Here is a 14,653-nt window from a genome sequence, read left to right on the forward strand (position 1 = left end):
CATGAGGTGAAGTCTCCATTCATTGCTTGTATTACTTGTAATAATGCATTTAGGAAGCTTTACTAATCCATTATATCAGTCTTTTAAAGCATTTGTATTAAATCATCTCACTGGATTTAATGTGCTCAGGGCTTTATTTGAAACTCACTTGTCCTTTTTAAACATTTTAACAGACCTTGCAAACTGTGAAAGATGTAACATGCATTCCTGTTGCCATTTCTGTTCTGGAAGGGAACCTTACAGTTCAAAGAGGAATTGCTAATATGATGGAGTTGAGGAGGTTTGGCTTGAAAAACTGTTGCCTTATTTGAAGTGTCTTTCAGTAACAGTGCATATAGATTATACTCAGTTACTGAACTGAGAAAGTACTTCTCCAGCTGGAGCTTATGTTTTAGAATAATGTATTTTAAATGTCATGCCACTGGTCCTGAAAGAGAATTCAGATCTCATCTAGGAAAAAAAATCCTACATGATTAATTTACTGCAGCATTTTCAGTCTTGTCAGATAGGTTCTGAAATACCTTATTCAACAACTGTTAACATGATGTTAAAAAATACAACATATGATATATATGTATTCATACTTATGAGTCTATATATACAATTCTATATATAACAATTATTATATATAAGTAATTGTTTATATATAAAATGTATTTAAGTGTATACATACATGTATATACATACATGCATGTAATAGGACATAAAGTATCACATATTATTCCATAACAAATAATATGTAATACTTCAATAATATTACTTGTGTAACAATGTTTATAGCAATAAAACAGACTGTTTATACACATACACACACATATATAGAAAAATGCCCAAAGGGGGCTGAAATGGCTCTTGATTCAAAGGGATCTTATTGCAAGTCAATAGAAGGAAAAAGTAAGTCAGACACAATAAGCTGAAAGTTTACCTGGGAATGTGTCTGAGATGCCCATTAGGCAAGGTTTCTTTTCCCCCACTCTGTCAAAGCTGTAGGGTGCTTAATACTGAAATGAGTCCTTTAAGAAGAAGGAGCAGACCTAAAGCTGCCAAAGCACACAGGCAAAGTGGAAAGAGGTGTTGAAAACAGTGCCAAAGGCTGCAAACAGATCAAGGGTGCATCACTGAGTTGAAGTTTAGCTGCACGTCTTGATAAAGGAGCACTGTATTGGACAGATATTGGACAGAATAATTGAGCAGAACAAGTTTTTTTGGCCTTTAGAGAGATTAAGTCATCAATAGTAATTGTTTAAGTGACAAAACTGAAACAAAGTTATTGGATAGTCCCTGTCTGAATGAGTCAGTTCTCCAACTCATTTATATAAAAAGAACATTACAGAGTTGTTATTTTAATTTTCCTTCTGTTGCTTTCTATGCAACTATTGAAATAATAATGACAAAGTGATTGTAATGTAGCATTCTTTATTTCTGATAAGTTTTTATGTCTACACTAGAGACCTTGGATGGGCAAAGAGAACAAGATGAAAGTGTTGCTGAGTGTTTAGGGCTATGTGTGAGTCATGAGTTTCAGTCTCCTTTGATATATAATATGTCTGAATCTAGAATGCAACTTAGTAAATAAATAAAACCAAGATAAAGTTTCTCTATCATGTGGTAAATGAGTCTTGTGTTCCTGCAGTTTAGCCTTCACTCAGCAGTGAAGATCCTTTTTCAGAACGTACAGGCAAAGCCACTGTCAGTTCTGGGTTGGCTTGAAAACGAATGTTTATATCATTTGGGTGCCATGGCAGAGTCCAGAGAGTTAAATAAATAACCCAGATCACCCCTGCTCCATTCAGCATTCTTTTAGTTTGCTAAAGTCATTGGATTTCATTTTAAAAGTCAGCAATAGTTTTGGGCTATTGGAGTCTCTTTATAAAGTTGTTTATACTAACTTAGTCTAAAGAGGCACGTTGTTTTAAAAGCTATGTAAATATTGCATATTAGATATCTAGTATTGCTGTCTATTCTAAGGAATTGGGTTTTACTCATTCTTCCTTCTGTTGACAGGTGATTCCCTGGTGTTGAAAATTGCAGCTCCATCATCTCAGAAAATACAGCTTCAGCCATGTCGTCACCCAGCAGCAATTGCCCACACCTGGAATCAGTTGGTGAGATAACAAAGGAGGAATTGATACAGAAATCTCATGTGAGTTGTAGCAATTCACTTTCTTCCTATCACTGTTAACTGGTCAGGTTTTTTAGGTCCACATTTTAGTGTTTTATTAGTTATAAGGTGCATTTAAGTGTAGAGCATGGGTAAAAGCTCCTCTGCTGGAATAGTAGGGTTTAAATAAATTATGAGAAGAATTGTAGGCTTGATGAAGCTGAAAACCTATTTTTCAGCACTTAAAGATCACCTTTGCCACAAGTGATGTTTTGTTGGAATCATTAGTTAGAAGAGTTAGCAGAGCACCAAGCTGAACTTCATTTTCGTTGCCATTGCAGCATTTAGTTACTCAGACTGTCAGTGTACAACTGACTTCAGGTAGAAATTGTAACAAAGAAATTTATGCTTGAGTTTACTTGGGCAACAGTTCTCTTTTTGATGGAGAAGCCACAGTTTGAGAAGCCTCCCCTCCCTGAACTCTTGGTTTCAAACTAGTATTAATAAATGGAACAAGGAACATCATCTAGCTCATTTACGTAACTGAGAGGTGATGAAGAGTGAAAACTTTTCTGTCCATGGTGCTTAATTCCTATAACAGTTAATTTGCTGCTGAGGAGTACAGCATTTTCCTCCTGTTGTATCTTGTTTCTATAAACCTTTGCAGGTGGTGATTGCAAGAAGCAATATGAATTTACTAAAAGTTCTATCACTATAATTTCTTTTTATGTTTTATTTATAGGAAAGACCAATTATGAGGATTATTATAATTATGTGATAGTGATATTTGTGCCTTACTTAGAAAAGCAATTTTTGGTTTAAGATGAAAACTCAAAGATATCTGAGATTTTAGCCAAAAATATGCTGATCTTGAGATTATGGGAAGCAAAAACTAGATTGGTTATCACCATATCCCTTTTTAAAAATTAACTTTAAAGTCTTAAAGGTATTAATCTGGTACTAAGCTTTACAGTATTTTTTCTCGTTTTGTCTTGAAGTTGTGATTTACTGGTGAAAGTAAGTGAAATAAAACTTGCTTTTGTGTTGAACTATAATAGGGCACTTGTCAGGACTGTAAAGTCAGAGGACCCAACCTTTGGGCGTGCTTAGAGGTAAGTTGTTCTGTTGTTCCACAGTAGAGTCATTTTCTAGTGAAGATAAAGTTGGTAGTGTTTTTTTTAGGAAACATCTGTAATGAAGTTCTTGAAGTCAGTTTGTTTAACTTAGCACTTAAAAGCAAAATTTCTTCTATAGTTCTTTATTTTTTAAATAATTTACCTTCTATTGGGTACATACTAGTAATTTAAGAATAATATGCTTAAAGTGAGATTTTTTTAATAAGAAAGATGATAGCATATTAGTGTTTTTACTTGAATTGTGATACTTTTTAGCTCTTAAGTTTTAGAAGGTTTTTTTAGTCTTTTCCCTGGGTCGGTAATCTAAAAAATAATATATTATTCCTGAATTAATTAAATTACTTTTTATTAGCCTTTCTTAGCATTTGTAGTTATGACATTTAGTAGTAAATGCAGCTATTTTACAGAATAATGCATACTCAGACTTTTATTCTTAAGCAAAACAGAAAAAACCCCTTGTTTTGAAACTTGCAGAAGCATGCATCTACCTGGCAGGTGGGAAAATGCTATGAAGCTTAAAACAGGTTTTTTATTTTTCAAATAGACCTCTTAGACTATTACTGAAAAACTAAATTTTATACTAACATTTCCATAGGAGAGTCTTGTAGTTGAAGTAGGACACTTAATGTCATGCTGTGATGTTTCTTCTCTTGGATGAATTGGCATCTTGTCTTCACCTTTTCAGTAGAAAAACCTGGTGAGATCCCAGCATGTAAACAATCTGTAACTTCTCAAATATCTGTGATTATTTAATATAGAAGATTGGCTGTGTTCAGCTGCTATTTGGTTGTATAAATTAACGTGCTTGGAGTTACACAGATAACCTGCTGTACCCTCCTGTGTGATTGGCCTGACTCATGCAAATGAGGAATTAGCAAAAATTGCTTGAAGATCAGCAGCTGCAAGATTCCACACTCGACTTGGCCAAATATATTTTGCAATGAGCATGATGAAAATTGGCAATTATTTTGCATGTTATAACTAGAAGATGGCAAGTTCTTGGCCATATAGTGCTGGAAACTTATGTAAATTGAAGAGGCTAATTAGTTGTGGAGTAATCTCTGATGAGTAGGCACTGCAGATAGGGGCATGCAGGGATTTTTGTATGAACATGTCTGAGCCTGTTGCCATTCAGTATTTCACCACTCGGACACAGGATTAACTTTGTATTTTCTGTAACAATCTTCACCAAATAAAGAATTGTAAAAATACATGTTGTCACTAATATAAATAAATATATTGATATTGCCAAAAAAATTCTGTTCTACACATTGCCCATCAGTGTGAGAAGTTGAGTTAAATCTTGCAGCATTCTTTTTTGTTTTAGGTGATGTTTATTCCATTGTTCACTGTGCATGTCTCTTGGTTTGTGTAGGACTCAAGTCCTACAAGTTTGAAATTTGAGTGGATTTTGAAGGGACTGGCAGTACATTTCTATTCTGTAAACCTGCTTGGGACAACTTTTTAATTCTGTATACTTCTGTGTATCTTGCCCAACAGAACAGGTGTACGTACGTTGGCTGTGGTGAATCCCACGTTGATCACAGTACCACCCATTCCCAGGTATGTGCATTTGCTGGTAACACAGTTCCTTGAAGCAACGGAGCTGAAGAACTTCTATTTCAGTGAAGTCAATAACCTATGTTAACTGACTGTCTGGAGGTTTGATTAGCTGTGATTGTTTTTCATGTTACAGAAGCAGATCTTGCTAATTTAGGAGTATGTGAGTACAGGTGTTGTGCAGCTGCATAATTATGCAATCTTCTAAAGAAGATGGTGCAAATGAAAAAAAGGACAATTAATACTGATGATTTTCAAGATGCCCAGATGAAAGACTTACTGAGTGCCTCAGCTTATATGTAGTACGTCACTACTTCAGTCTAAATTTCTGGGTCTGTGGCTGCCTGATGGGTAGGAGGAGGAAAGCCTTTACAGTAGACTCAGAAATGAGGTGTTTCTAGAGTAGTTGGGGACCGGGTGGTCCCTGAATTTCTTGCCTACAATTTTATACCTCTTGGCTTCTTATAGTATTCCTGCTTTGTATGCTGCCTTAGCAATGTAATGTACTTGCCAGGTAGGAGAAAGCAGGCAAGCTGTTCATTCTCTGTCAGTGACATCCTTGTCTTGATTTTCTTATTGCTTAATTTTAATTTGAGGATAGTAAGCACTTTTCTGGCTTCTTCTTTAATAAATATCTCAAAGAACTTTTTAAAATGAGACAAGTGAGGTTGGCATGAATCAGCTTCTGCTTACTCCAGTTTACACCAGCAAGGCTCTCTGTACTGCAAATAGTCATGTTCCTTGTGTCCACTCCAAGGAAATCATTAGGCCATTGCCCTGAAGTCTTTAATGATGTATGGATCTGAAGCTGCAGAATTAAGCAGCAGTTATCCTGTTTAAAATTGTGTGACTTATTTATGTAAATCTGATGGTTTTAGTATCTAATGAGTGCTATCTAATGAGATTTTAGCCCACTTTACATTAAAAACATTGTTCTTGTACAGGATTTTGTTAAATGAAGGGAGGAGGAAATTGGGCATCCTGTAGCAGTAGTAGTATTTTCCTAATTGCTAGCAAATCCCTTATTGTTTATAAACTGGGCTGATGCTGACATATAAAGAAGAAACACAGGAAGAATTAGTGAAAATATTTGGAGGAAAATAGCAATTGTGTGCCCAATCTTACATTAAGGAGGTTAAAAAATATTTAGATTTGAACAAGAAAAATGTTCTTCATCTGTCAAGTTTATATTGCTTCAGAGTGTGAAGCTGTCAACAAAGTAACTATTTGAATCTAGAATTTTTGCATTAATATGAGGACCTGTTACTGTAACTGAACGAAAAGTTTTATCTTACTCTTCAGATTGTTGCAAATAGCCTGAATTTCTTGCAGCAAACCAGTAGAAATAAACATTGTAGAGGAAGTAGCTCCTATTGTGGCCAGTTGCAGATATTCCTTGAAAACTGATTCATTGTGAATTGTAGCACTTCTAACAAGAATAAGAAGGCTTTCTTCTTATTTTTTTAGTTACAGTGGCATGTCAGATGACAGTGTCTTAGATTCTGATTGCATCTTATTGCTAGTTTGAGTGATCTGTACTAAAAATGAATGTTTGTGCTAGAATTAGTAACTGAATTGCTCTTTTTTCATATTCTAACACACATACTTGTTTCATTGTTGAAAAACCTAGAATTTTAATATCTCTATTCTAGCTTGCATATAGCAGTATTTAGTTATTCCCAGTTTCTGAATCCCAGTTGTGGTTTTTGTTCTGTTTTAGGAGACAAAGCACTGTTTAACTGTCAACCTTACTACTCTCCGTGTTTGGTGTTACGCCTGTAGTAAGGAAGTATTCCTGGACAGAAAATTAGGATCTCATTCTCCACTACCAAGCACAAGATTGTCTCACCAAGCACAAGAAAACAGTGTGCAGGTATTTTTTAATCCAATGGAACAAAGGCAGCTGTAGCTTTGCAGTAAACATTGTGTTTTCTCTTAAGTGAGAGATTGACTTTTCTTCCATTCTTGTGGCTGAACTTTTTATTAATTCCTCTCTATTTTTATAAAACTTTTTTAGCTTTACTGGCATCAGTAGTGTTCACTCTGATCTTTTTTTTTCTTAGATAAGTGTTGTCTGGGAAAAAGTTGCACTGCAATTTCTGAAGTACAATTGTTTGGAATAAAGCTTGTAGCTGAAAAAAAGTGTTATTTCTTTATTGCGTGTGAAATGTACTTACATAAACATGACAGGTAACTAGGTTAAAAGTCACAAGTAGAAGTATAGTATTTCTAAATGTGTTCTGCTTGAGACATCGAGCAGTAGAAGAGAGATGATCATGCACAGGTTGAACAGAAAGATGGGCAGTCTGTATAATAAAGAAATAGATTTACTTCAAAGTTTAGTATTTAATATGAATGTAATCTGATCATTTTCCCATAAACTGCCAGCAGCTCAATTGGAATATCACAATTGGAATTTTAAAAATTCTGTCGTCTAAAAGTTTTTGTCACTTGAGATAAAGCTGAGTTCAGACTTCTGAATTTCTGTTCTATTATATTTAATCTTCTTTAGTCTTCCAAGGAAACAGGTATAATATGCAGAAAAATCAGTGGAACTTACAAGGTCTACGAAGCATTTTGTTCAGGGTTTTTATTTATGTGCTCACAAAAAGAGCCTGTCATTCAATACTTGGCTGCCTGTCTACTAGTTTGTTTCTCTGTTTGTACATTTTTCTTTAAAGAGTTTAATTTGTCTTCAATAACTGTAGTGAGCCATCTGGTGGCACATCAAAAACACCTACACTAGCTTGGGTGATAACTCCTGCTTTAGCTCTTCCATGCTGGCTGCTTTGTTATCCAGGGGGAAGAAATGCCATCCCTGGCTTTGTTTTGGTTCTTCAGCTGTTGTTATAAAAATCATGCAGTAATCTGATAACAAAAACATCGGGGGATTCTTAGTAAACTTTCTCAGGATACCTGTGAAATCCTGGTGTTCTCACTTCCTGTGCAGTGAGATTTCAAAAGATATTCACATAATTTTACAGTTCTAGATTTGTTGGTAAAATTACACATAAGCTTAATTAAGTAGAAAAGTGATGAATTCAAGTAAATATTCTTTTCTTCCTTTTAAGGATTTTAAAATACCCAGTAATCCCACACTGAAGATTCCATTAGCAGCTGTATTTGATGACTTAGATATAGAAGTGGAAGAAGATGAATTGAAGACCAGAGGTAATAAAAGCAAATTATTTTTCTGCTCCAACTCAGGTGTTTATTTTTAGTTTCACCTTTCTTGCAGCAGTCTTTCTGACATTCAGAGCAGAGGCTGTTGCCTGAGTTTGGCTATTGCCAAAGCATATTGGAGTGCAGTTGGTATTGTAGCCACTCTGGTTCAAGTAGGTTTTTTTAAAATCTGTTCTACTGGTTTTGCCTGTCCTAAAAGGTTTCTGATTTAAATACTTTCCTTCATTTTGAATAATCCTTTTCTGAGCCTCTAGTATCCTAGAGTGGGGTTTTGGTTATTTGTTTTCTCCTTGACATAGTTGATTTCATGCACTGCCAAACTTTCCCGTATCAAATATTACCCCACCCTAATACTAAATCTAGTGTAAAGATGAAAATTAGAGTGATGAAATCCTAAACAGCTGAGCTAATCCCAAGCAGTGAACCTTTAATCTTTCATTTCATAAGAAATGAAATTCATAAGAAAACATAATAATTACTATTTGTTAAAAGCCTCTAATTATTATGTGGTTTTTTGATGGTAAAGAAAATATTGCTAAGTACCATTTTTTCAGAAAGATACAACTAGCAGATTGTTGAGCTGTTACTTTTGAGATACCATTGCATATGTCAAGGCAGTTTGTTTTCCATCAGGGATGAGAGAAAAGTTACTCTAATTTATGCATGTGCCAGTTTTGGCTGGGCAGGAGTTAATTGTCTTCAGAGTAGCTGCTATGGGGCTGTGGTTTTGGATTTGTGCTGAAAACAGATTGATAATGTAGAGATGTTTCAGTTGTTGCTTAGCAGGGCTTGAGCACAGTCAACCTTTTCTGTTTCCCACACCACCCGCCAGGGAGTGGGTTGGGGGTGCACAAGAAGTTGGGAGGGGACACAACTGGGACAGCTGACCCAAGTGATCAGTGGCACAATCTGTAACATGTGGCATCCTGGGAGAGGAAGAAGGAAGATTGGGACTTTCAGAGTTAGGGTGTTTGTCTTCCCAAGTGATAATTATTCATAATGGAGTCCTGCTTTCCTGGAGATGGCAGAACACCTCCCTGTCTGGGGGAAGTGGTGAATGAAGCCTCGTTTTGCTGTGCTTGTGCAAACAGCTTTTGCTTCACCTTTTAAACAGTCTTTGTCTCAACCCATGAGTTTTTTCACTTTTACAATTCCCTGCCCATCCCACCATTAGTGAGTGAGTGAGTGAGCAGCTCTGGGGCATTGCTGGCTGGAGTTAAACCACAGCAGTGGGTCTCCTTTCTCCTTTGCCAGCTTTCCCTCTCCTGAGTCTGCTGGCATTGGTCAGAAAGCCTGCCTTGTCCCTTCTGTTGTCTGGCACAGTCTTACAGGATGTGACACCACCCCACTAATTTGCCATCTGCCCTTACATCATTATACCATGTGTTCTATTCCTAGTTAGTTTCTCCAACCAATGTGTCTGTTTGTATATTTTTATCTCTTCTTGTATTATTAATATTTTGGGGAATATAGCTTGCCTTGCAATAGTATACAATTAGAATTGCATTAAAGTTCCCAGTAATGATGATGTGACTGTTAAGAGACTTATTCAAACTGAAAGGAAGAAACTTCTTTAGCTTTGTTTTAACTTTACTCCTAAAATTTCTTTTGGAATGCTCTTGATAAAGCAAACATTAGAATATATCTTCACAAGAAAAGAAGTCTGTTTGAAAACTTTCCTTGCAATACTACAGGCTGGAAAAATGCAGTGAGAGTATCTTCATGAAGTATGTACTTCTTCTAAAAAACTGAAATAAAATCAAAATCCTCTAACTGTTCTTGCTTTCCAATTTCAGTATAAGAATGATTTTTCTCTTTGTAGCAGAATTTGGAATGCATTTTCAGATACAGGAAGCAGGATTGTATTTCCATTCAGACAGATAGAAGGACATTAAAAAACTTAATTTTGAAGTCCTATCTATTAGAACTTGTAACTGAAGTAACCCAAGTGGTTTTCAGATGTAGAAAGATTTTATTAGTAACTTTCATTTTTCTGCCATAGACCAAAACCACCAGGAGAGTTCCTATACTTCAAGAATTGCATAGTTGTCAGTACTGGTTGCTGAATATTTGTCAAGATTTTAAAATTTTTGGGTCTTACTGATTAATGGCTTAGAAATGTTACTGTTCCCTCATACAAAATCAGTTTTGTTTTTATATATTACTTCATTGATGTAGTACTTTAGTAGCCATGAATATCATAATTTGTAATTATGGAAAGATTATATGTCAATTGTAACTTTGAGGTGTGTGGAAAAGGTGTATATATATATATGGCTATCTGTAAAGAAAGTAAACTGTGTGGGTTAGAAAATAAACTATGTAGGAAAGTCTAAATTGAGGAATCTGTTAATAAAAATAAAGGTATATCATTGGAATAGAAAAGGACTAATTGCAGGACTAGCCTGGGATAATCACATGCTGAGTAGGTTTTGAATATTGAGCGTAATCTGATTTAGTGTGAATTTGGGACAGAAGAGTGAAATCTTTGAGAAGCTTTTAGTAATGTGATTAGTTACAAAGGCAGCATAGCAACAGTTTAACTGAACAGGTAAGTCATTAAGCTGAAGTAAAACTTCGGTGTTGATAAACATATTTTAAATTAAAGTCTGCAGGTGTCATAAACCATGAAAAGTTAGATGAAATACAGTCCACTTGTCTGAAGTGTTCTTTAGTCAATTGAGATCAGAACACTTAATTACTACTTCTAGTTAGACTGGTATTCGTTTAGGAGTCCTATGTTTCCTTTAGTTGCAATTCTGTATTATAATTGGCATCCCAAGTGTTCCATGAGTATTTTGATTAGTATATATTTACTAGGAATTATTGGATTAACAGACTTGTATTCATTCTGTTTTCTAGGTCTAACAGGATTAAAAAATATTGGAAACACTTGTTACATGAATGCAGCTTTACAAGCTCTTTCCAACTGGTAAGGAAAATGATAGTTAATGCAATTTTATATTTGCTTATGCATGCATTTTTTCCAGATGGACTTAAGGGGTTTGGAGACATGCATTACCATAGAGGAGGACACATATTTGTTGAATCTGTCTTGTATTCTGCAAACAATTTATTATGGTATATGGGCCACTCAGCTTCTTCCCTATTTCATTCTAATGCCTCCTAAATAAGAATATATGCAGAATATATAGAGATTAGAAGTAAATCTGGAAAAAGCAAAGGAAATGCATAAGAATAAACTCTTAATTCAAGAAAAGAGATACTAGGATCAGAATTCAGTTGTTACAAACAATGTATCTGAAGCATTCTGTGCTAAGTCATGGTAGGAATGATGAAGTGCAATATCCCTTGTCATCCATGGGAATTCTAGACAGGTTCATGAAGGAGAAATCTACAGCAGTGGAAGAGATAGGGACAGTATCCCATCAGGAAAGCTTCCTGCAGCAGGAGTGGCAGGGCGGTGGCAGGTCCTGAGCAGGTGTCGCACGGGGTCACTGTGAGCCCCAGGCCGAGAGCAGGCAGGGCTAAGGGCCTCGTTGAGGCTCTTGGATGAGGAGAACTGAGGCAGGTCTTTCTAGAAGACAAAGTGGAAAAGACACCATGAGGAAAATACTCTGTTGAGGAATGCCAAATTTTGGAAGTATGTATTCTGGGATGTCGCCTTTCTTGGAGAGAAATGGGTCCAACATATATGAGGGTTGTGACCTCACAAAGGAGAGGAGAGAGGATGTGAGGTGGCAACACTGCATGAAGTAAACACTGCATGAAATAATCATTTAAGTATGAATTATTTGTCTACACACATCTTGTGGCACTGTTGGATTCTAGAGAAAAGATTTGTTTGGGATGATATTTATGGACTAGGCCTCGTGGTGAGTGTTGCTGGAGTGGTACATGTGCAATTCTGTGACAGCTTGTAGGAATTGCCTTGAATTTGAATCCCATTTGACAATTTTGGAGCTTTGAGAAATGTCAGAGCACATTTGAGGAGCAGCTGAAGTTGTCCTACCAGGAAAGGTTTGGTTGCAGCATTTAAGAACGTAGGAAGTGGAATTGTTCAGTTATAGAATAGCGTAACTTATGATATAATCCTGTTTGAAATGCAGATTTCCTCTTGTATTTTAACAACCTGAAAAAATTACTGTTTTCTTCTTTTTATTTAGCCCACCTTTGACACACTTTTTTCTTGACTGCGGGGGTTTAGCCCGAACAGATAAGAAACCTGCAATTTGTAAAAGTTACCTCAAGCTGATGACAGAACTCTGGCACAAAAGCAGGTATTAAATCATTTTGGTGATGAAATGGTAATAAATAAATTCCAGAGTAATGAAGGATGCATTAATCTGCCCTAGGTTTCTAATTTTTATGTGTTCACAGAATTCCTCTTAAAAAAATTGGGAAGGAATGACTGACTTGCAGGGCTTAAGCATTCCTTATAACCTGCTCTTTTTCATACATACCAAAGATAGGACAAGAAATAGGTTAGATTACAGGCATTAAGCTCTTAAAAATGCTTATATTTGCCAGAAATACATCTAAAATATTTAGCTACTTTATCCTCTCTGTGTCCTTTGTTCCATATCAGTGTTTTATCAATTTCTCTTTATTTCCTTATATGGAATTTGTGTAATATCTAGCTAAGAAAATACTTCAAAATATAAATACCAAGGTAAAGAAATAGTAATTGTGCACAGAGCCAAGAGTATGTCTGATCTGTCATCCGATTGTCTGACAAGAAATGTGCCATAAGAGGCCTGATACAGTTGCTGTTTCAGTTGGGTGACATGTTTTTAAAAATAATGTAATTAATAATTCAATGAGTCAATGCCAGTATTATGTTAAGATTAATATTACTGGTGTTCAGTTGAGGTAATGGTATGATCCCAGTAAAGATAAAATCCATTTAAATGCTTTCTTTTTCAGTGTTTATATATTCAAAACTTCTTTTTTAGGCCTGGATCTGTTGTTCCTACTGGTTTATTTCAAGGAATTAAAACTGTTAATCCAATGTTTCGAGGCTACTCTCAACAGGTAAAACTTTCTTTTAAATCTGTCTTTTAAATCTGCCTAAGCCCTCAATTTATCTCTTAATTAGAAATCTAATGCTTGAGATACCTTACTTCCTATATTTGTTTAAAGCAAATGCAACATAAACCTTAATTAATATGACTTGAATGTAGATCAGATCATCTGAAATGGAATAATTAGTAGTTAAGTAGTGTTTTATATTTATTTATATCATATTCTCGAAAGGCCTTCAATGTACAGTAACTCCTTTTATTTCAGGAGAATTTAAGCCATAATTTCTCCCTTGGCTTGAAATAATGCTGCTAATGTTTGAGCAGTCCCAGAAAACAAAATAAAGATGTTAAAAAATAAAAAAAACCCCAGATTTTTAATATATGTCTGTCATTGTTGTTTAAAAAAAATACGCAGTATGCAGTTTCCATTTAGTGTCTTGGAAAAAAGCCTGCCAGCATTTGTGTGTTATGGGAACCACAGGTTGGTAGCTTGATCAATAGGCAGGGATCATTATATAGCAAATATCAGTTCACTTGCTTCACTTGCTGCTTTATACAGTATCTTTCATTCATGCAGTGTGGAGCACGTCATTGAAAGCTTTAGGACTAGGTGAAAAATATAAACCTTGTAATTAGAGAACCTTACTAGTATCTTTGGGAATCTGCATTTATTAATAGGAATTTTGCAGGTTCCATTATGTTTCATATTTGTGAAGGATTTGGACGCATGTTTTAATGTTCAGTTGCTGCTTGTAGCTGTAAAGTCAATGTTTAAATACTAAGCTTAATGTTACATAATCTCATGAATTTCTGAAGTGCCACCTATATTTCTGAAAAAGAAGAAATTCAACCTTGATAAGCAAAAAAAAACTGTATGGAAACTTAATTCTTGCAGCTTTGAATGCTGATGAAAACATCTTTTTCCACGCAGAGCAGCACTTAATGTGAACCTTATTAGGTTAGGCCTGGATCATAGTTCAGTTGTATGTTCAGAAGGTTTCATGGCAACAATTAAAACACAGCAGGGCTTTCATAGCCAGCACTCTCCTAGGGCAAGTTGGGCAGCCACATCCAATCTTCAGGGAGAAAATTATATTGGTCAATGAAGAATGTTTATCTCTTAATCTGTGTCTTGATGTTTTTGTTAATTTTGGGTTTTTTGTAAGAGGATTGCCAGCACGTAGGCATACTGGGGTTTTTTTCATTACCCAAATCCAAACTCAGTTCTGTAAGTTGCAATTTTTAAGAAAAGAAATGTTTTGTGGTCAGCAGTTTTCAGCTTAATAGGTAATTGCTGTGATAGATGGGAATATTGAGCAGCAAAAATTACTATCATGAACAACCAAAATACAAAAAGGAAAACAGAAGAAAATAAAAACCGTAGTAGTTGCCAACAAGAGGCTTTTGTTTTTTCGCATACCTGCTTTATTGGATACTTTCTGTTGCCAAGGACCAGGCAGCTGCAGTGATTGATGAAATTTGGTGGCTTTTAGGATGTTTCCAAACACAAATTAGACTTTAGTATTACAGCTCTTTGTGGGAACACATTTGGGAAATCTTATTGAGGCTTTAGAAGAATTGTAGTATTTTTGGCAGTGTGATGCATTGGAAAGAAAGGCTAAGTAACATCATAGTAATTTTACTTCATACCCAGTGAAAGCAAGGCTCTGGTTGATTTTAATGGTGCA

General features: G+C 35.4%; 1 protein-coding gene across 6 annotated transcripts in view; it reads left to right on the plus strand.

Moving 5' to 3' along the window:
• USP33 (ubiquitin specific peptidase 33) overlaps positions 1-14,653 on the plus strand; it is a 35,399-nt gene that overhangs the window by 3,295 nt on the left and 17,451 nt on the right. For 5 of the 6 annotated variants that reach the window (XM_039711530.1, XM_039711526.1, XM_039711527.1 and 2 more), the window contains exons 2-9: positions 2,005-2,143; positions 3,160-3,213; positions 4,738-4,800; positions 6,518-6,670; positions 7,869-7,968; positions 10,843-10,912; positions 12,108-12,221; positions 12,897-12,975. In XM_039711530.1, coding sequence (XP_039567464.1) covers positions 2,063-2,143; positions 3,160-3,213; positions 4,738-4,800; positions 6,518-6,670; positions 7,869-7,968; positions 10,843-10,912; positions 12,108-12,221; positions 12,897-12,975 — 714 coding nt within the window. In that variant the 5' untranslated portion in view covers positions 2,005-2,062. Of the gene's footprint in view, positions 1-2,004; positions 2,144-3,159; positions 3,214-4,737; positions 4,801-6,517; positions 6,671-7,868; positions 7,969-10,842; positions 10,913-12,107; positions 12,222-12,896; positions 12,976-14,653 lie in introns of those variants that run through there. The other variant, XM_039711531.1, reaches the window with a different exon arrangement.

Source organism: Passer montanus, unplaced genomic scaffold, assembly GCF_014805655.1.
Source record: "Passer montanus isolate IOZ18808 unplaced genomic scaffold, ASM1480565v1 scaffold25, whole genome shotgun sequence".
Lineage (NCBI taxonomy): Eukaryota > Metazoa > Chordata > Aves > Passeriformes > Passeridae > Passer > Passer montanus.